The following is a 27,668-nucleotide window of genomic DNA, read 5'->3' on the forward strand; positions in this document are numbered from 1 at the left end:
TAGTCGGAAGAGCCAACCCAAAGCCGAAGAAATAAAGAAAGGCGGGTTCTATGGGCGAGTCCGCCAATCGCCGCGAGGAGCGGCGCCGTTCAATAAATCCCACCCCTCCCCCAGCGGAGATCGCTTCCCTCCCCTCCCCTCCCTTCCCCCCCCTCCAATGGCAAGTGGGAGTCAGGGAAAGGAACGTCTTGACGGCCCTATCAGAGCGCGGCGGCGGGGCCCTCCCTCCCGCGCGAGCCAACGGCGACGCGGCCAGCGAACAAAAGGCGCTTCCCCAAGCGCCGCCCCTTCCCTCCTGTTCGGAACCATTTCAGATGACGCAGCGGTTGAAGCCGGAGGACAGAAGGCGTTCGCGAGCCGCAGGAGCCGTCGTCGCCGCCGCCATTTTGTGCGTGCGTTTGTGAGAGAGAGAGAGAGAGAGAGGGGGAGAAAAAAAAAATAAAGAAAGAAAGGCGGTTGATCGAGGCCACGGGCGGCGGAGGCCGACTACCACCACCTGAGGAGAAAGCGAGCAGCGGCGAAGCGGAGGATGAGCTAGAAGAAGCCGGGTGGGATCAGCAGCAGCAGCGGCGGCGAAGGAGAAAAAGGATTTTTTTTTTTTGGCCTTGGCCTGCCCTCCTCAGCGGGGGAATCGGTCGTCTCCGCGGCCCGTCAGGCCTGAGGGGGGGGAGAGAATGTCGGGCGGCGGGACGACGACGACGACGTCCGAAGGGGCCGCCAGCGGTGGCAACACCGGTGGCGGCAACAGCGAGGACGCCTGCCGCGACTACCAGTCCTCGCTGGACGACCTGACGTTCAACAGCAAGCCGCACATCAACATGCTGACCATCCTGGCCGAGGAGAACGTGCCCTTCGCCAAGGACATCGTCTCGCTGATCGAGGCGCAAATCGCCAAGGTTTTTATATACTCTACGCCGAATACGCTCTCTCTATACACCCCCCCCTCCCCGAACCCAGCCTGTCCCTTCCCATCTCTTAGGGCCAGCCTTCCTCCTCCTCCACCACCGCCCACCCCCCCCCTCCGCCCCCAACCCGCGTGTTTATTTTTGAGCTATAGGATTAGTTGAGCGGGGAGGGGAGAAACAACAGGGGCCCCGCCTATGTATCTCTTGTGTGAATGCGGGATTCAGAGAAGGTCACGTGTCAAGGGGGGTGAGAGAAATAGCAGGCTAGAGGGGGGGTTTTCATGGGGGGGGTTGGGGAAAGGGACAGACGGAGGGTAGCATTGAGGCCTAGGATAGAGCCAGCTAGGTACAGGTAGTCCTCGACTTACAACCCTTCGTTCAGTGACACTTCACGTGGGGAAAGGGACAGACGGAGGGTAGCATTGAGGCCTAGGATAGAGCCAGCTAGGTACAGGTAGTCCTCGACTTACAACCCTTCGTTCAGTGACACTTCACGTGGGGAAAGGGACAGACGGAGGGTAGCATTGAGGCCTAGGATAGAGCCAGCTAGGTACAGGTAGTCCTCGACTTACAACCCTTCGTTCAGTGACACTTCGCGGGCTGAACGAGGGCATGGGGGGAGAAAAAAGCGACTTAAGACCATTTTTTCCCCACACTTACGACCGTTGCAGCATCCCCATGGTCATGTGACCAGAATCCAGAGGTTTGGCAACAGCAGTCCCAGCTTGATGCGATTACTTTTCTCTTGCAACCTTCTGACCGGCCAAGTCGGTGGGGAAGCCAGAGTCACTTAACCGGGTTACTAACTTACCAACTGCGGTGACCCACTTAACAACCAGTGGAAAGGAAGGTCCAAGAACGGGGCAACACTAGGCAACAATGTTGGGCTCGATTGGGGTCGTAAGTCAAGGACTACCTGTATTTTGGAAGGAGAGGACCCGAGTTAAGGTTGGCTCAGCCTTCCATCTTTCTGAGGTCGGTAAAAGAGGACCCGGATTGTTGGGGCCAGTATTCTTGGAGAGGGCTCTAAAAGGCACTATGAAGCTGTATGTAAGTCTAAGTGCTATTGCTGTTGAGCAGAGGAAGGGTAGAAAAGAGGAAGTCCCAAGGAGGTGAAAGGGGAAATGGATAGTTTTCTTGGGAATGTCACATGGGAAGGCACACACAACCCAGGCAGGCAGCCTCTGAATCTTCTTCTTCCTTGGATCTCTTTCCTTGGATTTCTCTGTGGTTCAAACTTGCCCTCAATGCAGGTAAAACCATTTCCCAGCCATGTCTGGGAAAGAAATGCTGTATCAAAGTAGGTCAGGTTATTGAGAAAGAGTGAAGCCCAAGTCATAAAAAGCATATTTTTCAGGCAGCTGGGGCCATGAGGACAGACATGGATGAAGGGGGGTGGGTCTGGAGTGTAATGAGGAGCAATGTAGATGGTCAAAGGTAAGGGGGGCAGGCAATTTGTGAAAGTGGTTCCAGGTGCTCTGGGAACAGCTGGGGGGAAAAGAATCTACAACTGCCATCCACCCTGGCACATGGCAGCCCAGCAGTGTCAGAAACAGATAGACCAGTCCTAACTGCTTCCTTTCAGATAACTACGGAATCCAGTTTAGATAAAAGGGAGGTAAAGAGAATGGATTTTTTTAAAAGTTATTCTGTTAAAAGCAGAAAGGTAGGAGCCATGTTTGAGAGAACGCTGTAGTGGGAGATAGTTTTTTGAGATTTAAAAAAGGGAATGGAGAATGGGAGCCTGAGCAAGGTGGAAATGAGACTAGGCCATAGTTGGCAGGAAAAGAAACGCCATTTACGATTAATTTAAGGTTTGACTGAGGAATTACTCTTTTCTATGAAATAATTCCAAGGAAGAGATACTCTACCCAGTTCAGGAAAGGGACTGATTCTTCCCCTAATTTTGTGAGGGATTTTTAAACCTGCATAAATTGGATATACAACATGGCCGCCTGGCAGGGACTATGCAGCAGTTACAGTGCTTGAAACATGCAGTTTTTAAGTCTCCTAGCTTACATATGGTTAATTAGCATGGTAAATATACTTAAAAGGATAAAATCATTTCTGGGACCACTAGCCTTAATTTGTAAGACCTGAAAAGGGAGTTTAGTTAAGAGGAGTGCAATTTCCTTATTATTTTCTGTAGAATAAATTTCTATAGGTGAAGGAGGATCTTTATGCTCCTGGAATGTTTTTAGTAATAGATGCATGATAGGCTAGAGATGTATGTCTGCATGTGTATGCATGATCCATTCCTTGTTAGAGCAGCACGTTCATTAAGGCATGGAAATAAAATGTTCAGCCCTGCCTGCAGGAACCACAGCAGCCTGTCTAATCTCAATATGGCGCCCGAGAAGCCTATGATGCAAAAAGAAAGTCTAGGGTTGTATCAGCTCAGAAATTTTCTGATAAAAGTCACTCTAGCTTATGGTGCAGTATCTTTTTTTCCCCCTGTAGTGTTTTGGTCATTTAAGTAGCAGAAGGGTAGCACATCTCCATTATAATTGAACATTTCTATTCTCTTGCTGTTTCTTCTTCCTCACCCATTTTCCTCAGCTTCTGCCCGTATGTTGGGTTTTTCTTTTGCTAATTCAATCTGGGATATTAAGTTATAATAAAATGGAAACACAGGGTAAAGGGCAATTGTTTACAGTGCAAATCAGTTAGTTTCAGCTCTCTAGAAACCTTCCCTATTTACTTTTAATGTTTTCCGTCTCTCCAGAAGTTCATAATACATAAATTCCAGCTCTGTTATTTGGCTTTGGGATAATGGGGATGGTTACATAGATATCCCCTTGAGTGTATTTAAAAATACCTAAAACATGTATTTCTAATTGGATTTACATAGCTGTCTTTAGTGACCAGGATGAAACGAGAGATTTGAGTTCTCTGAAAACCACTTTTGAAAGAAAATATTGTCTGGAGACAATTTCTACTTAGTGTAATGCAGAGTGGTTTGCCTACCTTTTTAATAAATGATTTTGAAATGTGTGACTGGTATTAAAAATGTAAATAAAATATATAAAATATGTATTTGTCTTTTTATTTACCGGGTGTAGTGCAGAATCTGTTACTAAAGTGTTAACTACTCTGTGGTGTGGTTTACAGGGGGAAAAAAGTCTGAGGGAAGTTCAATTTTTAGGGAAATACTAAGAAAAACACAGACCCACACATATTCAACACTCAACACTTGATGTTTGAAGGAGTGCACCAAACATTCTGTTGAGAACTCTGGACATGGTTTTTCTATAAATAAGCTTTTAAAATTTTATCTCTACTTCCTTGGTGATTTTGAGTTGTCTTTCTCACCTTCCACGACTTCTTGAAAATCTGACTTGAGGTTTGCCTCAGCTTGGGTGGATCTCCAATATTTCACATTTCTGTTCATGAACTAACTATTGCAATTGTAAATCCTGGTTCTCAGAACGTGGCATTCCACTCATTTAAAGCTGGGATTGTTTTCCACTATCTAAAAACAGATTCTAGGACAACTTTGCCTCATTTCATAATTTCACACATAGTTTTCACAGCTTTGTGAATATAATAGGACATTTTCTAATCCTTGTAATATTTTTATGGCTTTAAGAGGGAAGTTCACACATACTTTTTGGGAATAAGGTTGTAAAGGCTAGCTATATTTTTGACAGCTGTCCTTTACAGTCTTAAGAGCTGCTGCAGATGGGATTTAAGAGCAGGGTACTGAAACTTTCTGGAGGCTGAATACTTTGCAAGCCCTGTTATAACAAGCTAAATTCAATCCTAACAGTTTGCAGATTGCACCTAGTAAATTATTTTCAAGTCCAACTATTAGGGAATTGATAATTGACCAGTGCTGATATTCATGACTTACCTGTTTGGGCAAGCCTTTATCTTTTCCTTAAATGCTGTCCATAAAAGCCATGTACGTTAAAGAGTTGCTGATCTCCTTCCCTCTTGAGCAGATTTCAAACAAATGTTTGATGTAAGGGTTTGAGTAATTTGTTTTGAGGAAAAAAACCCTACACATTTAAAAGTGAAGATAAAATGTAGTTTAGATTTTTCAAGATTTGAAAACTGCTTATGTGTTTGCATCTTCTAGAAATACCTTAACAATTTGAACTATGTTAAAGCGAAAGACGCTAATTACAAGAAAAACTTGCTACAAGGACAGCCAAACATATTTGAGCAGTGGATTTTGGCAATAAATGCAGACACTGTTTGCTGCTTAACGTGAATGGCCTGTAAATTTTGAGAATTGATGGGTGCTAAATGGGAATTAAATTATTCCTGTGTAAAAAATCAATGTGTGTGAGAGAAACAATTACCCTCAAGTTTATACATGCTGATGCATTTTGGAAGTTTGTGGCCCTCAGTGTGGATGAGACTAAACATTTTGAACAGAAACGGAAAGGCTTCCACTTTCTTTGGATATTCATTTTCAACAACAGTTCTTACTACATGAACTCGGGGCGTGCCTTACAGACAGAGGAAAAAAATCCATCTTGACTCCTTGGCCATTGAGGAGTGACCAGACATTGAAGATTGTCTTCTGTGCCAGTCTTTGGTTCCAGTTATTTATAAGTGTCTGTTCCAACAACATGATTCCATTGTGGATTTATATTTTTTGGTTCCAGCTATATGACTTGCATATAATTTTGAGAGTGTCTGTTTGGCGTTTCTTCAACTAGTTGGTATTACTTGCGTTTGGATGACAGCAAGTGACGCATGGCTCACCAACAACACTGGTATTCAACTTTCTGTCCACTGAGAATTCTCCCCTTCATTTTATGAGATCTAGTTAATTGATCCATGTCCCATTTTATAGAGATCCCAACAGAAACCACTGTGTGTTCCCTCAAAGTGTAGTCATAGAATGTGAGGTGGCTCATTAAAAACCCCAGTAGTTAATTTTGCATCACGGGCCAAAACTCTGCCACTCACAATCACCTTAAAAGAAAACCCAATGTACCAAATAATAGCTGCGCTGGTGTCTATTGATTCTTTTAATAGCTAGGTCTAAAATTAGTAAATTATATTTTTTTCATCGGATTTGTTACCTACCAGAAATATGGTGGTTTGGGGTTGGTAATTCCTTCATTTAAAAAGATCAATTTTTTTTGTTACAACTAAATGTCTCAGTTTTCTTCTTATTACTCCAGGCTCCTCCTAATGAGAAACTTCCTGTTATGTACCTAATGGACTCCATTGTCAAGAATGTTGGACGAGAATATCTTGCTGCATTTACTAAAAACCTAGTTTCAACATTTGTTAATGTGTTTGAAAAGGTATATACATAATATATATATATATATATAAATGTGTTTCTCTAAAGCTTTAAAAATTGCTGTTGTATAAATAAAGACATGGCACATTGTCTTATTTTTTTCCAGTTTTAAGGGTAGAACATAAAAGATGTATTCTCCGTAAGAAAATTTTCATTAGAGAACAAGCTAGAATGCAATCATGTTGTCACGTGTTACGCTTTCTGTGAGTCACTCAGTAGAAAGGACAGTAAAATGCAGCTCATTAGATTATTTTTATGTGTGTTTTTAGCTTTACAGAAGAATGAGTAATGAAGTGTAGGTAGGCACCCTCTTGTTTGTGTTAATTATACCATCATTTAGGGTTTTATCTCATGGGGAAAAATAAACATTAAACCTATTTACTAAGATCTGTAAAGTCTTATTTTTCTCAACTTTTCTCTCCAATCTCCAGCCATTTCAAATTTGCATACCTGACCTAATTTATAACAACAGATCATGGACAGTATTTTTAGCATTAGTTTGCTTGATAAATTTTAAAGATAACTACCAAAGGCAGAATTTTCCTTTACCAATGTACATTGCTGTGAATGTTAAAGGAAATTGAAATAACATTTTCCATTTCAGTAGGGTTTGGTTGAAAGAGGCTAAAACATTTGAGTTAGTCAAACATTAAATCAGTTTAATCTTAAATCAGCTTACTTTTGCCTTGCCGACTTTCTAAACAATAGTCACATTTCTCTGTGACCGTATAAAAAATTAGGCAATGAAAAAGATTTCATGTTTTGACTGTGCTTTTCAGAGTTGGTTTATTTTTTTGCATATTGACATACAAAAAAGTTTTGCCTTAAGTGCAGTAGTGCAACCTCTTCAACCTGGCGCCCTTCAAATGTGTTGAACAACAATTTCCTTCATGCAAACTCAGCAGCGGACATGCTGTCTCTGGATAATGGGAACTCAACATCTGCAAAAAAAACACCTAAGGAATTGATGGATGTGCCTGTGTTTGGTTTTTATTATATTGCCGGAATATACTTTAATAATAAAAATAAGATTTTATCAATTAATGCTGAGAAGTTGCTTGTGAAATCTGTCCAGTTCTAGTTGATAATGGATACATTTGAAAAATAGGATATAACTGCTATACCTCTACAAGTCCTATGTGAAAGATGAGACACTTGACTGGTCAAATTTTTTGTTTTACTGTCTGCAAATTAAGTGTATCAGCAAAATGCAGTTTCAGTTGTGCCCACTTGAGTTCTTCACTGTTTTCACTGGAACTTGCATACACAAATGAATAGATATAACTCTAGAACACTTAATGTGATTTTGAATTTTAGAAAGATGGATAACATGTTATATGGACTTAACAAGCCGTAGAATTGTTCTATTGTTCTTAGGTGGATGAAAATACTAGGAAAAGTTTATTTAAATTGCGTTCCACGTGGGATGAAATTTTCCCTCTGAAGATTCTCTATGCTCTTGATGTTCGGGTGAATTCAGTTGACCCTGCTTGGCCTGTTAAGCCGTTACCCCCTAATGTGAATACTTCTAGCATCCACGTGAATCCTAAGTTTTTAAGTAAATCGGTAAGTTTCTGAAACTAATGTTAAAAGTGTTTTTGACTTTTGCACACCATAAATTGATATTGAACACAGTGCCCTTTTATACTGTATGATAGGCCCAAAACACATTTTGATTTATTTGTACAAATAAACGAAATTACATAACTGTGAATAATAGCCAGTTTTCCTTCTTCATAAGTAAGAATCATGTATTTTGCCATTTTCTTGGTAGCCTGAGGAGCCTGCTGCACCTAGCTCTACAGTCTGTTCTCTTCCTGTGTCCTGTTCTGCTGTGTCCTCTACTCCAATTGTTCCTGAAATACAAAAGAACTTAACACAAGAGCAGCTGATAAGACAACAGCTGCTGGCAAAACAAAAACAGTTGTTAGAACTTCAACAGAAGAAATTAGAACTTGAACTAGAACAGACAAAAGCACAGCTGGTGAGTAAGATGACTGGCGGCTCTGATGTTTCAGGAATGGATTTTTTTTCTGGTTCCTGATAAAGTCAGTTTAGCTTTGTGGTCCTTGCGGCCTATTCTTTTTCTTTGAACTAGTAGAACTTACGAGTAAAATGTATTTTTTCCCTATTGATTATTCATTGCTACACTGCAGATGATAACAATGTCTTTCAAACATGTTAACGAGGTGGACAGAGATCAGAATGTATAACTTATTAGAACTCATAGATAAAATGTCTGTTTACTGGGAAAGCAAGGTGTTATTTTACACATCACAATTGATACGTAAATACCACTGAACTATTGCAGCATCTTCCAGAATCAGTGAAGCCCAGGCCTTTGTATGGGATCACTGCTGTTCAACTTGTCAATGGAAATAGTAGATTTGAAATGCAGGTTTAACAGACAGACTGACTATGAGGAATGTAAATTGTATTAGAAAAGAAACACACAAGGCAGAATCTTGGCATATTTCTCTTCCTAAATGATAATAAAAAATTCTAGCATGGTTTATACTGTGCTGCTAGTAGGTCTTGGGTTTGAGATACTGGACTAATTTTTATATTGTTGTATCGTATGCTACATTTACTCTAAATTTTGCAGAGCTTATAATTTGAAGAAAGTAATATGAATACAGTGGTACCTCGGTACTCATCGTTAATTGGTTCCAAGAGGCACAATGAGTACCACAAATGATGAGTACCAAACAGATTTTTCCCCATACGGAGTAATCTAGTTTGTCACGCTGGTAACTTACACCAACAAGTTCTAGCTTGTGCATGGAGTACCGAACAGTGAATACCAGGACAAAATTTTTGCATCAAAATGGTTTGGGTACCACACTGGATGAGTTTTAAAGCAGTTGAGCACCAAGGTACCACTGTATTGGTTTCAGTGTTGTGATCTTTTTATTTTTCTTGTTGCGAAGTCGTGTCCGACCCATCGCGACCCCATGGACAAAGTTCCTCCAGGCCTTCCTGTCCTCTACCATCTTCTGGAGTCAATTTAAGCTCACGCCTCCTGCTTCAGTGACTCCATCCAGCCACCTCATTCTCTGTCGTCCCCTTCTTCTCTTGCCCTCGATCTTTCCCAGCATGAGGCTCTTCTCCAGTGAGTCCTTCCTTCTCATTAGGTGGCCAAAGTATTTGAGTTTTAGCTTCAGGATATGGCCTTCTAAAGAGCAGTCAGGGTTGATCTCCTCTAGGACTGACCAGTTGGAGCGCTTTGCAGTCCAAGGGACTCGCAGGAGTCTTCTCCAGCACCATAGTTCAAAGGCCTCAATTCTTTGGTGGTCAGCCTTTCTTATGGTCCAACAGCCATACATTGCAACTGGGAAGACCATAGCCTTGACTATACGGACTTTTGTTGGCAGTGTGATGTCTGCTTTTTAGTGTGCTGTCTAGATTTGCCATGGCTTTCCTCCAAGCGTCTTTTAATTTCTTGGCTGCAGTCCCTGTCTGCAGTGATCTTGGAGCCCAGGAAAATAAAATCTGTCACTGCCTCCATTTCTTCCCCATCTATTTGCCAGAAATTGAGAGGGCCGGATGCCATGATTTTGGTTTTCTTAATGTTAAGTTTCAACCCAACTTTTGCACTCTCCTTCTTCACCTGCAACAAGAGGCTCTTTAGTTCCTCTTCACTGTTTGCCATTAGAGTGGTATCATCTGCATATCTTAGGTTGTTGATATTTCTCCCGGCAATCTTAATTCCAACTTTTGATTCATCTAGCCCCGCCTTTCTCATGATGTGCTCTTCCTATAAGTTAAACAGGCAGGGTGACAGTATACAGCCTTGCTGGACTCCTTTCCCAATTTTGAACCAATCAGTGGGTTCTGTGTCCAGTTCTCACTGTTGCTTCTTGACCCGCATATAGGTTTCTCTGTCTTTTTATTACCATTACTGAAATACTAGCTATAAGAATGTACTTAACGTCATTTAGCACAACTAGATATTGAAAACATTTTAACAGATACTGACAGCTAAGAAAATTGACCCAAAACCTAAGTTGCTTATCATGGTATCTATGGTATATATTATACTGGTATTGGTTGATACATGAAAGTAATTTCTTTATGTAGCTTAAATTGTTTTAAAGGTACTCCTCACTTAATGACCACCATTAGGACAGGCAACTCCATTGCTGAGCAGTGTGGTCATTAAGTGAGACATCGCGTGACCACAACTGCAATTTCACATCCGGCTTTTCCATTGAGTCTGGTTGTCAGAAGCCGGTAGTGGAATGTGCGAATGGAGATTGTGTGACCATAGATCACTCTGATGGCCGCAGACACCTGCCAATTGCAAAACACCTAAATCTTGATCATGTGGCCATGGGGATACTCCAACAGTCATAAATGCAATGACGCTGTTTCAGCACTAACATAACTTTGAAGTGTTGTTAAATAGGGTAGTTCATTAAGGAAAGACGTGTATATTGAACAGCTGCGAGAAATAAAATGGTGCTTGTGTCTGATACATTTGCCCCCTTCCTTATTTCAGGCTGTTTCGCTTAGTGTTCAGCAAAGTGGATCTAACCTGGGCCAAGCACCTTTAAAACAACATGCGCCGCAACCACCTCACCTGCCAGTTAAAGCTCCCCATCCAGCTTGTCTGCCCCCTGAGAAGAACCATTTGTCTCCACTCCATGATGCCAAAATAGCCAATAGAGATCCTCGTCTCAATAGAACGAGTCAGCACTCTTCTCATTCGAAAGATCAGAGTCACAGGAAAGACTTCCTGATGAATGCAGTCAGTCAGCCTGACCCGAAGACTAGCAAACCTCCACAAAGTGAAAAGCAAAATGCCACAAAGCCAGAAAAATTAAAACAGAATGAGAAGCTGCAGAAGAAGGAGTTCGATCAGATGGATGCAAAATTGAAATCCCCCTCTCCTTTGCAAAATAAGCAGCTTCACCCTAAAGAAACCAGGAATCAAGAATGCGAGAATCCCAGAGTGTCGGAAATCAACAAGAGGGATCCCAGATTAAAAAAACATCTTCTAGAGAAACCAGATGGCAAAGATGATGACATCAAAGAAAAAAGGAGATGCGTAGAGAGAAAAGACAAAGAGGAACATAGGTCAATTGGTGGTAGAAATAAAGTAATTAATGGCATTGTACAAAAACAAGATCCCAGTACAGAAGAGTCAGAAAAACAGGGTGGAAAACCAGGAAGGTCAAGCACTAGGAAAAGGTCACGTTCTCCTAGATCTCGATCACCCTCTGCACATTCTCCAAAACGAAGAGAAAGACGGTCACCTAAAAGAAGGCTTAGGAGTCTCTCTCCATCTGGATCTAAGATTGGGAAACCACGACAGTCTGGGCTCAAACCGTCGCATCTGGAGGATTTTGGGTCAGGAGCCCGGGATGACCGAAGCTCTAACAAGAGGAACATTAAGCAGGAAGTGAGGGATTCAAGGAGGCCGAAGAAAATCCACGAAGACCGACCGCAAGAAGGGATGAGTCAACATTCTTCCAAGTCAAATTCCGAGCCCAAAGAAAATGTGGAGAATTGGCCAAGTTCCAAATCAAGCAAAAGGTGGAAATCTGGCTGGGAGGAAAATAAAAAGTAGGTTGTTGTTTAATGAGCCGCGACTGATTGTCACTAAATGCAAATCTAAAATTACTGCTGAAATACATTTTCTTTATAAAACTTAAGATAATTTTTAGTCGCTATGGATAGAGACACCATGTAAAAGAGCATGTCGTTTCTATTGCTTTCAGCCCTCAACTTACTGAAGAGCATCAAGGACTCGGTAAATCCCCTCATCAGAGGCACAGGGATACTTGGGCAACTAATAAAGGAGTTCCTTCAACTCGCACACCAAAACAGCAACATCGATTAAGTGTAGATGCTAATTTGCAGATACCCAAAGAACTGACCTTGGCAAACAAGAGAGAGATCCTTAAGAAGGTAATACATGAACTTATTCTTGCAGATTACTTTTTTTTTTCTTAAAAGCATTGAGGATTAACTTAACTTTTTTTTTCTTTTGACTCACAGGCAAATGAACGTCTCTCATCTGGTGAAATAACCCAGGACGATTTCCTTGTCCTGTGTCATAAGATTCGCCAACTTTTCCAGTACCAGGAAGGAAAACATAGATGTGAGTGGGATAACACAACGGGCGAAAAGGGGATTAACAAAAAGAAGCCCTTATTATCTGAATCGGATTTAATATATCATGAACATAAAGCTAAGCTAAAACGAACGCAGGTTCAACATTCATTTCCGAGACTCAATATAATGGATCCTGAAGAAATATTAGACTATCACTTACCTGATGGATTTCTTTCTGCAATGGACTGTGACCAAACAAAAACCAAATGCGGCGCCCAGTTTGGCGAAAGATCAAGACGACATTCTCCCGTTGGCGGTAGCAGACCATACTCTGATAATTCTCCACATGATGTCAGGAGAAGACACGATGAGCCAAGTGCCTCGAAAGGTATAAAAATGTTTATATTATAGTTATAGTTATAGTTATAGTTTATTTGATTTATATACCGCCCTTCTCCTTGGTAGGGACTCAGGGCGGTTCACAGGGCATATATAAAAAGAAAGACAATACAAAAATTAAAAAAGGATTAAACCCATGCCCAATTAAAAACAGTAATACAAATTTAAAAAACAATTAAAAACCCATAATCCCCCATCAGGCCAGACCAGCTAATTCGAACAGGTGGGTCTTCAGGCCCCGACGGAAAGTTCGGAGGTCTGGTGCCATCCGGAGCTCCACCGGCAGTTGATTCCATAATGCCGGAGCACCCACAGAGAAGGCCCTCCCCCTGGGGGCCACCAGTCGACATTCCCTGACTGGCGGCACCCTGAGGAGGCCCTCTCTGTGGGAACGCACAGGGCGGAGGGGAGTCGATGCCGGCAGCAGGTGGTCCCTGAGGTATCCCGGACCCATGCCATGTAGGGCCTTAAAGATCGTAACCAACACCTTGAACCTCACCCGAAAGACAACTGGTAACCAATGCAGCTCGCGGAGCAAAGGTGTAACATGGGAGTACCGGGAAACTCCCAAGACAACTCTCGCGGCCGCATTCTGTACCAGTTGGAGCCTCCGAGTGGTCTTCAAGGGAAGCCCCATGTAGAGAGCATTACAGTAGTCAAGGCGAGAGGTCACGAGCGCATGAGTGACCGTACACAGGGCATCCTGGTTCAGATAGGGCCGCAACTGGCGCACCAGGCGAACCTGGGCGAAAGCCCCCCTAGTCACGGCCACTATATGATCTTCCAGGGTAAGCCGTGAATCTAGGAGGACTCCCAAGTTGCGAGCCCTATCCACGGGGGGTAAGAGCTCACCCCCCATAGAAAGAGATGGAACATTTTGAATGTCCCGGGATGCCGGAATGCACAGCCACTCAGTCTTGTCAGGGTTGAGTTGAAGTCTGTTCCTCCCCATCCAGACCCGAACCGCCTCCAGGCAACGGGACATCACGGCGAGGGCATCACTGGGGTGGTTTGGGGTCGAAAAGAAAAGTTGGGTATCATCGGCATACTGATGATACCCAACTCCAAAACCACGAATGATCTCACCCAGCGGTTTTCATATAGATATTAGCAAAGCATAATCAGTACGTGTTTCTGTACATGATTGAACTACACAGCAGAAATGTTTTTCATAGAAACGTGCTTTATGTAATGGGTCTAGTGAATAAACTTCGTAATTTCAATCTATTTTTCTTGAAGGTCTTCGGGAAGAGCAAAGGATCAATGACATTTTCAAGCGGGCCAGATACGAAGATACAGAGAAACAGTTCACTGACCTTCCAGGAACACGATTTGGGGTCTCTGATGGGAAGCAAAGATTTAGTTCGTTGATTGAGGACAGAGCTCATTTTGAAGGTTCTCCTCGACATCCTGGCATAAGGGCAAGTGGAGACGGACAAGCAGGCCATTTTGAAGGGCCAGCTAATCCAGCTTCTCGAATTGAAGGGCCACAAGCACAGCCTAATTTAAGGTTTGAAGGATCGCTAGGTCAGCCAGCTTCTCAGTTTGAAGGGCCTCAAGGACAAGCTGGAGGAAAAGGTCCTCACATGTTTGATGGGCCACCAGCACAGCTTGGAGGTGGTCCCTTAAGGTTTGATGGACCCTCGGGACAAGTTAGTACGGGAAGTGCTATACGGTTTGAGGCTCCGATAGGACAACCAGGGGGAGGTTTACGATTTGAGGGGCCTTCAGGCCAATCTGGGGGAGGGATGAGATTTGAAGGGACCCATGGTCAACCCTCAGGAGGAATGAGGTTTGAGGGACCTCACGGTCATGCAACAGCTGGTATTAGGTTCGAAGGTCCTCATGGCCAGTCTTCTGCTGGAATGAGGTTTGAAGGCATGCATGATCAGCCATCAAATAATATAAGATTTGATGGCCAGGCTTCAGGTGGATTGAGGTTTGAAGGGCCTCATGGCCAACCTTCAAATGCCATAAGATTTGAAGGACCTCATGACCGGCCAGTGGGACCTCATGGTCCACCAGGAAGCGGAATGAGATTTGAGGGACCACATGGACAGCCTGTAGGGCCTCATGGCCAACAAGGAACTGGTTTAAGATTAGAAGCTCCACATATGCAACCAGTGGGATCCCTGGGACAACCTGGAAGTAATATGCCGTTTGACGGGCCCCACGGACAGCCCATTGGTCCACACGTGCAGCCTACGAGTGGTCTGAGATTTGAAGGCCCTCATGGGCAACCTGTAGGGCCACATGGGCAACCCCTTGGCTCTAGGTTTGAGAGCCCTCACAGTCAGCCTCTGGGCCCACACGGGCAGCTGGGAATTTCTCCCAGGTTTGAGCCACCTTCAGTTCAGACTGGAAGTGGCCTTAGATTTGAAGGGCCTATTAACCAGACAAGGTTTGATGGCTGTCCGTCAAGATTTGATGGTCAGCCTGGCCAGCCATCAATTTTACAAAGACTGGACGGATTACACGTACAGCCTGGCTCAAGGTTTGAAATGGGTCCTGCTCAACAAACACCTCGATTTGATGGTCCAGCTGGTCAGCAGGTCCAGCCTCGTTTTGATGCAATACTTCAGCGATTTGACGATCCTCCACACCCGGCAACGCGATATGACATCCTCCTGGGTCATCAGGGTCCAAGAATTGAAAATGTAGCTAACCATCCTAGCTCACGATTAGAGACGGCACCGTACGGACAAACTGGCCCTTACAATGACGCTCCAAATCAGCCCCCTTACAATGGGGCATCCCAAGGAATGCAGTTCCAGAGACCTGACCAAATATTTGATAGCCCCCAAGGACCAAACTTCAATGGCCCACCTGTTGCTGGAGCGCAACACTTTCCTAATACAATTAACAGGGCCCCAGGACCCTTTTACGACGACAAGAATCTGCAGGGTCCTCAGTACAGAAATTTTAATAATCTGACAGTTGGAAATGTTCAGTCACCACAGCAGGTAAGTCTTAACGGTGCTTTTGTTGTACTGTTCTTTAAAAACCTCGTCTGTCTGTCTGTCTACAGTTGCAGCAAATTATTTTTTCTTAAGATTTGTTTTGTGCATAGGCCTTTGACTAGCAACTGCCTGAACAAATCCCTGCAGTTTTCTTGGCAGGATTTTGGAAGTGGCTTGCTTTTGCCTCCTTCCTAAGGCTGAGAGGGGGTGACCAGCCCAAAGTGACCCAACCAGCTTCATGCCCAAGTTGGGAGTAGAACTCACAATTTCCTGGTATCTAGCCTTATGCCTTACACAAAACTGCTTATGGATTAAGAAATACAAATACGTCAACAAAGTCTTAAAATAGTATAATTAAGTGAATCGTAAATTTTCACTGAAGTTGATTGATGCCATGAAAAGTACTGAATCTGGAATATTAGTTTCTGTCACAATGTCATAATGTCTGAAATGGTTTTTGTCAGAAAAAAAAATGTATTCCTACGCAGTTTCTTTGCAATGGGTTAATTTCCACACCTGCAAAATTACATCAGTAAACCTAGCATAATCCCCTGAATTCATACTGTAGATAATTTCATTGGCTAAGTGAAGATTATAAATAATGACCTTATCAGTTGAAGAAAATAAGCTCATCAGTCTTCATTTGGAAAAAAATAAAGCAAAATTTCCACATGGGTGGCTAGCTGGTATAAAAGGATTTTAAGACTGATGTTAACATTGGATACTTATAACGTGGATAGTCTGCTGACATTTTAAACCGCTCAAAGTGCTGTAAAGCACTATGGAGCAGTGCTGTTATTGCTAATTTCATTTCATTAAATGGTCTTATATTCTGTACATGACTGAAATAAAGATTGATTTGTTTTTGTCCTTAAGAGGGAAAAAAAGCATTTGGATTGTGCTTTTTTTACAGGTATCTGTTCTGCCAGTATCTTCTGGCCAGCCTTTCAATCAAGGGCAGCCACTACTGCCGGTTCATGCACAAAACCCTGGAGGTTTTGTTCAAAATCAGCCAGGTTAGCATTTACTTTTTTTTTTTGGAGGGGTGTGTGTGTTTTAATGAAATTTTGCATTATTTGAAAGTTGATGGGAATATTTTGTCTATATTAAATCTGAAAGATGTGTTCAGCAGCAAAGCTTGGTACAACTGTGAAATTTTAATTTAATTCAATTTGGTATCATACGGTCACTAAGGTAAAATTGGTATGTATGTTCTGCTTATAGACAAGATGTTTATCTACAGATACTTTCCCCATAAGATAGGACGAATATGAAATTCAGAGTTCAAATTATAATCTCTTAACTGCATCCTAGAAAATGATCTGTAGCCCTATGGGTTGCAGAATTTTGATTGTTCAACACAAAGTAGTATATTCCCCCCTTCCCCACACATTCCTCAGTGACTGAGAACATAACGTAACTTGCTCTAGTTTTCTGGATTGTGATCTGTGATAGCAACAGGAATTTTGACCATTCCTGAAATTTTTGAAGATAGCAGGAATAGACAATGCTTGTAAGTAGATGGCATATAAAAGAGCTGGATATTAGTTGTTCAAAGTTTAGTTGGATTGCAAAAATTGTGTATAAGAGCTGGCATAGTGAATTATTGTCTGACCAGAATCACATTTGTTTATAATTCTCAGAAACAAAAATATACATTCATATTTCTAGGAATTAATTATTAGGTCTGAATTTATTAAATCTATTATGGTGGAGATTTATTTAAAAACTAAAGTTTCCAGAACATCAGAAGAGGAATTTGAGTAAAAATGGCAATCAGAAAACTACATTTTAAACAATATAAATATAATATATATTTATAAAAATCACAGTAGACACATACAAGTCTTCATCCACCAGGGATATAATCTTACTTATTTTAATAATAATAGATATAATTGTACCCATGACTATGAAGCTTTTTATGTGCCCATTGTAATTTTTTATTATTTTTAATTTCTAGAATTGTGTTTTGTAATACAATTTTAGTTTTTCAAGTTCAAGTTTCAAAAAATGAAACCATATGTACCGATGACCTTCTTTTTGGAAGAATAAGTCCTAAGCATTTTTGAGCACATGAAACATAAGCATTTTCTTATCATGGTCTTCTGTAACATTTGTTTGATAGATTCTCAAAGAGATAAATTCTCAAATGTTTTGATCTGCATTTATACAAGGTTATTGTATAAATTAAAATGGGAAGGTGGTTAAAATGGTCCTCAAGTTCTTTTAAGTGAAGCCAATATTGAAGATGGAGAAATGGATGATGATTTGTTTGTTTAACCTTTGACAATAAGTACTTAAAATACTTGAAATCTAAATTGAGTTTCTAATCTAGAGTAATATATTATACATTTTCATATTTTCACTCATTTCTAGGGAATATCCCACTTTCCTACCCTGATAATCATCTTGGACAACTTGATGTGAATGAGCTATTTTCAAAACTACTCTCTACAGGAATTCTTAAATCTTTGCAGCCCGATTCATCTTCATCACGTAAGTATCCTTTTGTCATTAGTGTAGAATTTCCTTTGTATCCTAATAAATATCCTCTCTCTCTCTCTCTCTCTCTCTCTCTCTCTCTCTCATCTCTAATTCAAGTACTATCCATCTCACTCTTGGTATTTTGAACATATTGTACCAATGAATGTTTATGGCCACCAGTCCAATATAAAGCATTAGAAATCATTTGGTTTTCTTTTTTCTGGGCAGAAATTGACCAGTTGAAAATGGATCTGTAAAAACTTAAGTTTTTAAGCCTATCAGTTGGAAATAGTGTGTATATGTATGAATGCACAAATGTGTTACTGTGCTTCCAGCTGATACATATCTGCATGTATATATAAAGAAAACTAAACCAGGAGATAAAGTTAGAAGTATTGAAAGAAACTTGTTGTGATTCAGCATCAGCCTGTGATACCGGCAGCTGAGTGATGATTCGGAAGAGGAAGAGGAGGAGGGGTTTGGAGAGCCTTTGGTGTCAGAGGGAGGCTCTGATGCACTGCAGGACTCTCAGCCTGGCCCCTCCCATCATGTTCCTCATCAGACTCAGCCGTGTGAGCACGAGGTATTGGATGTAGATGATTCACAGCTGGATCTATTCAGGGACGCTAGGTGCAGGAGGCAATCCAGCAGAGTAGAACAGAGAAAGGCAATGAGGCAATTCGGTGAGAGGAGGAGAAGACAATGAGAAGCCACGCCTTGGGACTGCTGATAAAAGGGGAAGGTGTGGGAGGTGCTGGTTGCTGAAGGCAACCATTTGAAGATCTTATGCTAGAGTCCTGGTCTGTTATTCTTGTTTAACTCTTGTTTGCACTTTTGGTTTAACTCTTGTTTGAACTTTTGATTTCTTTGTAAATAAATTTGGTTGGGTTTTTCCAGCCTGTTGACTATAAAAAGGGGTTGTCCCTGACACTCAAACAGGGCCAGACGTAGGCTGGAACAGAACAGAAACTGATCAGTCACTATCCCTGAACACACTGTATCTGAGATCAATGTTGATCTTACAGATAAAGTTACTTTAATTTTTTTTTTCACACTGCTACAATTGAGGAAGCAAAGGTTATATCCCAGTATTTAAAAATACATCTCATTTATTTAGAAGTCAGTGAAGTTTCAACTCAACCACCTCCAGAGGAAGAAGAGGATGATCAAGATCAGAATGAGGATATTCCAGACCTAACTAATTTTGTGATAGAAGAACTAAAACAGTATGTGCATTTAATGGGGCGAAGAGGGGATTATATCCAATTGTGTAGTTTAAATAAGTAATTCCAAATGAATTGTAAAAAAGAACCCAAAAATCAGGTGACTCCTAAGGGTAAAAAATTGTGGTAGCTTTGTATAAATTCAATATTTATTTTAAATACTGTAACATTTATTCAGTTAAGCATTAATCATTCTAAATTAAGAGATTCCAAGGTTTGCAGTGGATTTCTTTAACTTGGTGTCAGCTTGAACTCAAAAAAGTGATAAATCCAGAGACAGTTCTTTCCAGTGAACCAAGTCCCTTTTAACATCTTTTATACAAGAACTAAGGTAGAGAAATTTATCTAGCTGTTCTATTTTTGGAAAATTACACCTAAATACGCACATGCAAAAATATACATAAACTGAAATTCCCAAATAACCCAGCTCTTAACATTACAAGCACTTTTTATACATTTATCTTCAAAGCAGATATCGTACATCGTTTTTTAACCTCTGTTTGGTACTGAACCATTCATTAATCCTCCATTTATTTTGATACATGGTTTTATTTCCATCGTATGCCATTCTTAATGTGTTTTATCACTGCATATTTGGGAAATACATACCATAATTAAAAGCTTTTGAATTTTGTTTACATCAATAAACATGCAATAAAATTACTTTTCATATAATTCTAATCGATCTGCAGAAGATTAAAAGTCTGATTTGCAGAATTCTTTGGCATCTCTGGTATGTTTTCAATTAGAATTGTGCCAATCCCTTACGCAGGCACACTTGACAAAGTAATCCCTCTGTGGTTTAACCATCTTGGTGGTTGAAAATAAAATTGACCTGTATTTCCATCTGTAATATGTATTTGGACTTCACAATTTTCCATTTCAGGTAGTGGCCACGAATCAGATAACTTAAGTTTTCTAACTTTTTCTTTAAAAAAAGAATATAATTAAATTTCCAAAAGTAAAATGCTAAAATAAAAAAAAAGTATAAAAAAAGAGCAAAGTTGGGGGAGGGGAACAACAGGGAAAGTTTGAAGTTGAAAAAGTGACAGAAAAAACAAACCGAAAAGTAATTAAATAAATAAGATTGCTTCCAACCCTCTTCAGGACTGATACAATTACACAGTGCTTTTTTTGTAAAAGAAAAAGGTGCCAGAACTCACACACGTCATACAACCCGCCTTGCCTACACTATAAGGTTCCATCCAAAAAAGGTGCCGGAACTCCGTTCTGAGCGTTCTATGACAAAAAAAGCCCTGCAATTACATAATAAAATATACTCTTGTTTTAGTTTTAACAAAAGAACGATATCAAAACCTAAAATATAAAAGGATGTACGTACCAAACAATCAAATAACAAACACCAGTGTGTAATATCATAATCTCTTAATTTGAATAAAACATATAACCTGTAAGTGTATCATGTTATAAATTCCCAAAATATAGTTGAATATTTAATATTTCTGTATTATAAAATCTATAACGGACGATCCCTCTAGGCAAAGTTTTCTAACTTGAAACTTCTGTTTTGTTTTCAGACGTTATGATAGCGTTATAAACAGGCTCTACACTGGCATTCAGTGTTACTCTTGTGGAATGAGGTTTACAACTTCACAGACAGATGTGTATGCAGACCATCTGGATTGGCATTATCGCCAGAACCGCACAGAAAAGGATGTTAGCAGGAAAATCACTCACAGGAGATGGTACTACAGCTTAACAGTAAGCAGCTATTTACATTATTTGGCACAGAGAATATTTATTCAATGTTCTTGCTTCATCTTTTCCTGGGGTGGGGGGGAGAGAGAAAGGGGATAATAATACAGGTAGTCCTCAGCTTATGACCACAATTGAACCCAAAATTTCTGTTGCTAAATGAGACATTTGCTAAGTGAATTTTGCCCCATCTTACGACTTTTCTTGCCACAATTCTTAAGTGAATCACTGCAGTTGTTAAGTTAGTAACACGGTTATTAAGTGAATCTGGCTTCCCCGTTGACTTTGCTTTTTAGAAGATCGCAAAAGGGGATCGTGTGACCCTGGGGATGCTACAATGGTTGTAAGTGTGAAAAACAGTCATAACTCACTTTTTTTCCAGTTCCATTGGTAACTTCGACTGGTCGCTAAGTGGACTGCTGTAAGCCGAGGACTACATGCAAAAACGTTAAAATTACTTGAGAATGACTTTTGGGCAGCAGCAAAAACATTGTTGATATGAGATAGACTTTCCTCCATGATTAGTTGATAAATGCAGATAATTGTCCTTGTTTAATTCATGAGGAATACTGTTAAATCTTGACAAATTCTAGTTTGCTGTTTTTCAAGGAGATGTTATGTTTGTTTATTTCTTTAATTTATATGCTGCCCATCTCACTCTACAAAGCCACTCTTTGTAATTCCTTTGTTTGAAGATGGACATTTCTATTAATGCATTATTTTTTAAAAAATAACAAGGTTGTGCTGGGTCCCCCCCCCCAAGAGATAGTATGGTGGTAACTTTGGAAACCAAGAGGAAACATTAGAATAAATTGTGTAATTCTTCAAATTTGTTTTGACTGTTCTAACTGCTAAGTTTTCTCGGGAGAAAGAATATTTGCTACTAGCCTTTTAAATAGCATTACATCCGTGACAGACTTTAATGATTTCTCGGATCACTAAGATCATTTGCTGCTATTGTTTTAACAGGTCTTTGGGTAGTAATCCAGCTTGTAGGCTTAACACACTTTGTTCTCTTATTGATTCCCATAAACCACAACGTTCTCTTTGTAATCCCTGCCATAAAAATGCTCTCTGGTGGTGGCATATGGTCACAGCCGCTGTCTCTAAAAACAATGCCCTATAGCCTTGCCACTGTGTTTAGAAGAAAAGAATATGCAGTTACAGCAGTTAAATTCTAAACTGAGAAATTGAAAGCTGAGTTTTTAGTGGCATTAGGTAGTCAAAGCATTTTTGTTTCCTGCATGCCTGATCTACGCATTTTCCTAGGTGCTGTGTCACACATGGACCTTGGTCTTAACGTTTGTTTACAGATATTTGGTGATTGAGTTTTCTTGCATGTGGCACCTATTTAGGGGAGAGCTGAATAGCTTGAAATCAAGTTGCCTCTTGTCCCTTTTCAGAAGATTGGAGGAAGGATGAAAAACAAGTCCCAACTGTGGTTTTTCAAAAGGCAACTGGACTTTGTTTTTCCTTGGAAGACGTTTCGCTTCTCATCCAAGAAGCTTTTTCAGTTCTGACTGAATGGTGGACAATGGGAGGATTTATACTCCTTGCAGTCATCTGGTTGTTGCGTAAGAGTCCAGTTGCCTTTTGAAAAACCACAGTTGGGACAACCATGATCCTGGATAACTGAGAATCTCCATTGACGATCAAAAACAAGATTAAAACTTTATATCAATACGGCTGGTCCTTTACTTACCGACTGCAATTGGTCGCCTTGCAGCGAGATGGGCAGCAAACAAATTTAATAATAATATTTTTTTTTAAAAAAAATAGGGCTGTTAACTCCACTGATAAGTCAGTAATGTGATCATTAAATGAAACATCCCATGGCTGTGCCAGCTTACAAGATCAATTCTGGTTGTGTCGTGAAGCAAATCCCTCATGGTCATTAAGCGTGATGATTCATGACCACAACTGGCAAGTTTCTTACAGCTTCCTAGCTTGTTGGAAACTGGTTGAACATGTGCAATGGTTGAGGATGTTGCAAATAAATATGTTAAATATGTTTTAATTTTTAACTGTAGTTAATTTATTTTGGGGCTGTTATTTAATTTGTTTTTAATTTTTGTATTGTTGTTTTTTATTGTTGTAAGCCGCCCTGAGTCCTTTGGGAGATAGGGCGGCATATAAGTCCCAAAAATAAATAAATAAATAAATAAATGCATTCTGGCTGCTAAGGGCCCGAAACACAATCACATAGCTTTGAGGACAAGTCAAAACTATTTTTCAGTGTCGCCATAACTTTGAATGGTCACTGAAGAGCAGACGGTGAACAAGGATTACCTATACATCACTGGGCACAATGTGTTCCACTTGGCTCACTGAATCGAAAACATGTTTCATATGGTGCCGGAGAATTTGGATGGATTGAAGAGCAGCGTGTCAAGAGGTCTGTTTTTTTCAGGATAAGAAGACTGCCTAGACTTGATCCTGTTGCTGAAATACGATCATTAATCTTCTGGTCACTGGCAACAAAGAGACAAAGATGTATTCAGCAGAGGAATAAAGTCATGCTAGCATGTAAAAATTTTGGAAAGTGGGCTAAACATTTTTCAATGTTCTCCTTTAGGACTGGATAGAGTTTGAAGAAATAGCCGATTTAGAGGAACGTGCCAAGAGTCAGTTCTTTGAAAAAGTACACGAAGAAGTTGTATTAAAAACTCAAGAAGCTGCCAAGGAGAAGGAGTTTCAGAGTGTGCCTGCCGGCCCAGCTGGAGTACACGAGGTAGGCATTTGCTGCGTAACTGGCTTCACGTAACTGACGTTTTTTAAGTTGGCGTAATTGTACTACGATCCTTTGTTTGGCACTTAACATTTTACTAGCGCTTGGAATATATAAAAATAGACCCACGTGGGTTTTAACATTAGTGCAATTTTTTTTAAAAAAAGGGGCAACTATGAAAAATCACACGCATAGATGTTTACAATATTTACAATAAGAAAGGTTTAAAAGAACAGGCGGGTTTGTTAACAGCTTACTTTTGGACTTCACATTTTAGCACTCTTAAAGTCATGATCAGCCTTTGGATATAAACTCTGTTTGTAACCTTCAGTTGGATGAAATGGTTTAGATGGCATCCATTTCTGAAAACAGCGTACCTCAAATGGGCTAATTTACTGAATACCAGGATGCATTACTCCTGTGGGTATGAAATTTGGAGAAGCTGTGGCCGCTTCGGCACCATTCTGCTGCTGCTCCTTCTGCTTCAGTGCCGCCACAGTCAGCTGTAGTCATTATTGTCTCGTCCAACATTCCCTGACACAGTCAGTTGTAATCGCCTTTGTGGGAAGCTGAAGCAAAGTCTGCTTCTGGGAAGCTAGCAGAGAGCATTGCCAATGGAGAAGCTAGCAGAGGAGGTCACAAGCTGCTTGAATAAGTCCTCCCCATTCAAGCAACCAGTCCCTCTTGTCTTTATTTGTGCTTGTCCCTGTTCAACCTTGTTCACCCGTGTGCCATCCCTGACCTGCGTGGAGTATCTTGCAAATTGTTCCTGGCCCACACAGCCCCTCTTATCTACCTCCATCACACTTCCCATGCCACATCCCTGCACATCCTCCCTGACTAATGCTGCACCTCTCGTGAACCCCTGCATGCTGTTCCCAATCTGCCACAGCCTCGCGTGTCCTTCAGGCCCACACAGCACCACCCGTATACTCCTCTTCCCAACCCACACCACACCTGTGTGCCTGACCCACACCGTACTCCCCAGGGAGCCAAAGGGCTGTTCAAAAGGCACCACATAGATCAGAAATATGCAAGAGATGCTGTGCGTTTGGGGTATGTGGAAGTATGTGGGCATTGTGGCTGTCTTGTGGCCATCTCATAGTGGACAATTCCACGCAAGGTAACTCAATGCGATAAATGTTATCTGCCAGTTTCTTTGACATTGTTTCCACTGACAAAAATGGAAATGTCGAAGAAATAGTGGCAGATAACATTTATTGTGTTGAATTATCCCGCATGGAATTGTTCGTGGCGAATTGGCCCCCTGGCAAGTTGGCTGTTGCAAATGGTCCCATTCCGGGCTGGGAATGCACAAGTGTGGGCGTTGTGGTAAAGGTTGCATGAATTACTTAAGGAAATATTTTTGAAACAATGACTCAGCGGGTTATGGGTTGTCTAGTTACAGAAGTAATAATGCCAGCCTGCAAAATTTCTGCCTTTGTCATGGGCCAGGTATACTTGGGGGGGGGGGGAATGATTGTTCTTCTGCTCATCTGAAAATACCAACAATATTTTGTAAGGATAACTATATTTCATTGCTTTTAGAGCTGTGAAATCTGCCAGGAGCAGTTTGAGCAATATTGGGATGAGGAAGAGGAGGAATGGCACTTAAAAAACGCAATTCGTGTAGAGGAAAAGGTAACGTTGCATTTCTTTGTGTATGCAGTACGCTTAAAAATGTCTATTTTGGCTTGATATGCTATCGTTATTTTCTATAAATTTTAGGAATTTTTATCCCTGAAAATATTCCCTTCCAATCATGCCCACGCTGATTTCCATCAGTCTACTTCTGTGAGATTTGCCACAGGTCCAAAGGAGATTGAATCAAATATAGTGAAATATCAGCAAAGGAGGAAATGACAGCTTTAACTTCCTATTTTTATAGAAATAGTTCAGAGAGAGTGATGTCCCCCTGCAGAAAGAGAATTTGTTTTGCAGTGTACTTTGCGTGTCTTTTTGTAAACTAAGATCACTTTGCTTTCCTTTTGTAGATCTACCATCCATCGTGTTACGAAGATTATCAAAAGGTAAACAAAAACTTGCTTTGATCTTCTGTGTTGTGGCTGCAAAAGCTGGTGTTTGAATCACTAATCCTTACTGGGCTTATTTGACTATAGCAGGAAGAGGTAGCAATATCTTCTAAGTCAGACTAAATATTCCTTGCTGTTGATGATTATATCTAGGGCTGGTTGACATTAGAGAATATCCGAATAATATCTGGATTTTACATGGGCTGAATTAACCATGAAGACAGCTGGTTGACCATAGGCACACACTAGTCTGAAAATCCTAAGTACAGAAACTCTGAACCTTTTGAAGATGATTTTAGAGTGATCCTTAAAAAAAATTGCAAAAATTTAAGAATGAATTTTATTTTTAAGTGGTTTTTTAAAATCCTTGCCATCTTGCGAACCAGTGTTGACCTGTTCTGCACGAAAGCCAAAATCTCTAGAATTCTAACAAAATCAAAGTGTTTTTTTACTCTGCTTATGAATGAAGGAATCCACCCGGATTATGTTTTGCTTTTCACATTAAAGGGGGGGGGAAGGAAAAAACCACCTTCACCCTCCATTCCCGCATATGATGTGTTAACTTTGTCTTGCAGACTTCATCGTTTGATTCCACCCCATCTCCAAGCAAAACTCCCGCGGAGAACCCACTAAATATTATGTTAAATATTGTCAAACAAGAAGGACAGGACTCCTGTAACAGCCCCAAAGTCAAAGAAGAACCAGAAGAGAAAGCTAATGATTGCACTGATGGGAATACACCTGAATCTGCTGAAATTAAAACAGCCTGAAAAGGTTGAATCGGTTTAAACTGTGGGTTGTTTTTTTTTTTAAATTACAGAGAAATGCTTATTGTGTCCTACTGACTCGAATGCAAATAATTTTTATATGAATAAAATGTTTGCCTGGGGCAGGGCCCCAGCTACTGACTTGGTTAATAAATACATTTTTGTATTTGAATTTCTTATTGCCTGCACCGTGTCAGGTGTCTTTATCGTGTGGAAGTTCTGTAGATGGTGTACAAATTTAACAGGAATAGACTGTATATGTAAGGAAAAAATGTACATTTTTTTTCATTTGTGGAAATGTAAATTATAAATAAAAGATATTTTTGCTATCTACAGAGTGTAATGTTTATGCACACCATCCATTTAAACAACAACACCACACTTAACCTTGGGGGTGTTTTAAAGGCAACAGAGGCTTCTATATAATGCTTGTGCTTAACTAGGATTCTTTCAGACATAACAAGGAAGATTCTTTTGCCGTAAGATTTGATAAGGAGAAAATTACTGTCTGAAGAAAGTTCTTTTGCAAATCTTGAATTGCTTTTCTTAAGCATTCACAGTAGTAGTTTAAAAAGAAAAGTAGGTTTACATAACATTTAACCTAGTTCCCTTTGGATACTTACCTACACCTTACAAACAGATCTAGGTTTTCATAATTTCAACTACACAGTACACAAAAAGCTTAGTCTTTTTTTTCCATTTTAGAGGAACAAATGTAAGATTTGCTCGTTTGCAACATGGTTAATTTTTTTGTTGGTTTATTGAATCTAAATAGTAGAAGAGATTACCAAGAAATGTTAATATTTATTTCGTGTAATAAATTAGAATGAAGTATACACCTGTTTTGAGTCTTATTTCATGGGTGGGTTTGGGGAAATCTCGCTACCTGACATAAGAATAACAACCTGGGCCTTGGAAGTTAAGTGAATTGGATGAAGGTGCACTTGTTTGTGTGTTGTTTGCTTGTTGAATGTTATTCATAGAATCAGGGCTGGAAGGGTCCTCAGAAATCTAGTCCAACCCCACCCACCCAAGGCAGGTGGGGGGGGGGTCAGACCTGCCACAACTTCAACCCCTAAATAGAACTATACCTTTCTGAAGCGATGGCATGAAAGAGCGTTTCT

At 40.6% G+C, this 27,668-nt stretch overlaps 1 protein-coding gene across 1 annotated transcript; it reads left to right on the forward strand.

Moving 5' to 3' along the window:
* The first annotated feature begins 219 nt into the window (after window positions 1-219).
* Window positions 220-27,380, forward strand: PCF11 (PCF11 cleavage and polyadenylation factor subunit). Its single transcript, XM_083362832.1, has 16 exons — window positions 220-896; window positions 6,047-6,172; window positions 7,549-7,737; window positions 7,946-8,155; window positions 10,673-11,739; window positions 11,895-12,084; window positions 12,175-12,619; window positions 13,870-15,593; window positions 16,504-16,606; window positions 17,970-18,089; window positions 19,195-19,303; window positions 20,839-21,022; window positions 23,592-23,747; window positions 25,293-25,385; window positions 25,739-25,774; window positions 26,353-27,380. Exons 1-16 carry the CDS (start codon window positions 675-677, stop codon window positions 26,545-26,547), a joined length of 5,169 nt encoding a protein of 1,722 aa, XP_083218958.1. The 5' UTR covers window positions 220-674; the 3' UTR covers window positions 26,548-27,380.
* Window positions 27,381-27,668: the final 288 nt, after the last annotated feature.

Source organism: Vipera ursinii (assembly GCF_947247035.1).
Source record: "Vipera ursinii genome assembly, chromosome: 4".
NCBI classification, from domain to species: domain Eukaryota; kingdom Metazoa; phylum Chordata; class Lepidosauria; order Squamata; family Viperidae; genus Vipera; species Vipera ursinii.

Coding starts and splice junctions, on each gene's coding strand:
- PCF11 (XM_083362832.1), top strand. CDS start 675: ATGTCGGGCGGCGGGACGACGACGACGACGTCCGAAGGGGCCGCCAGC. Junction 18,090..19,194: donor GCCCGATTCATCTTCATCAC/GTAAGTATCCTT, acceptor TCATTTATTTAG/AAGTCAGTGAAGTTTCAACT. Junction 25,386..25,738: donor CAATTCGTGTAGAGGAAAAG/GTAACGTTGCAT, acceptor TTCCTTTTGTAG/ATCTACCATCCATCGTGTTA.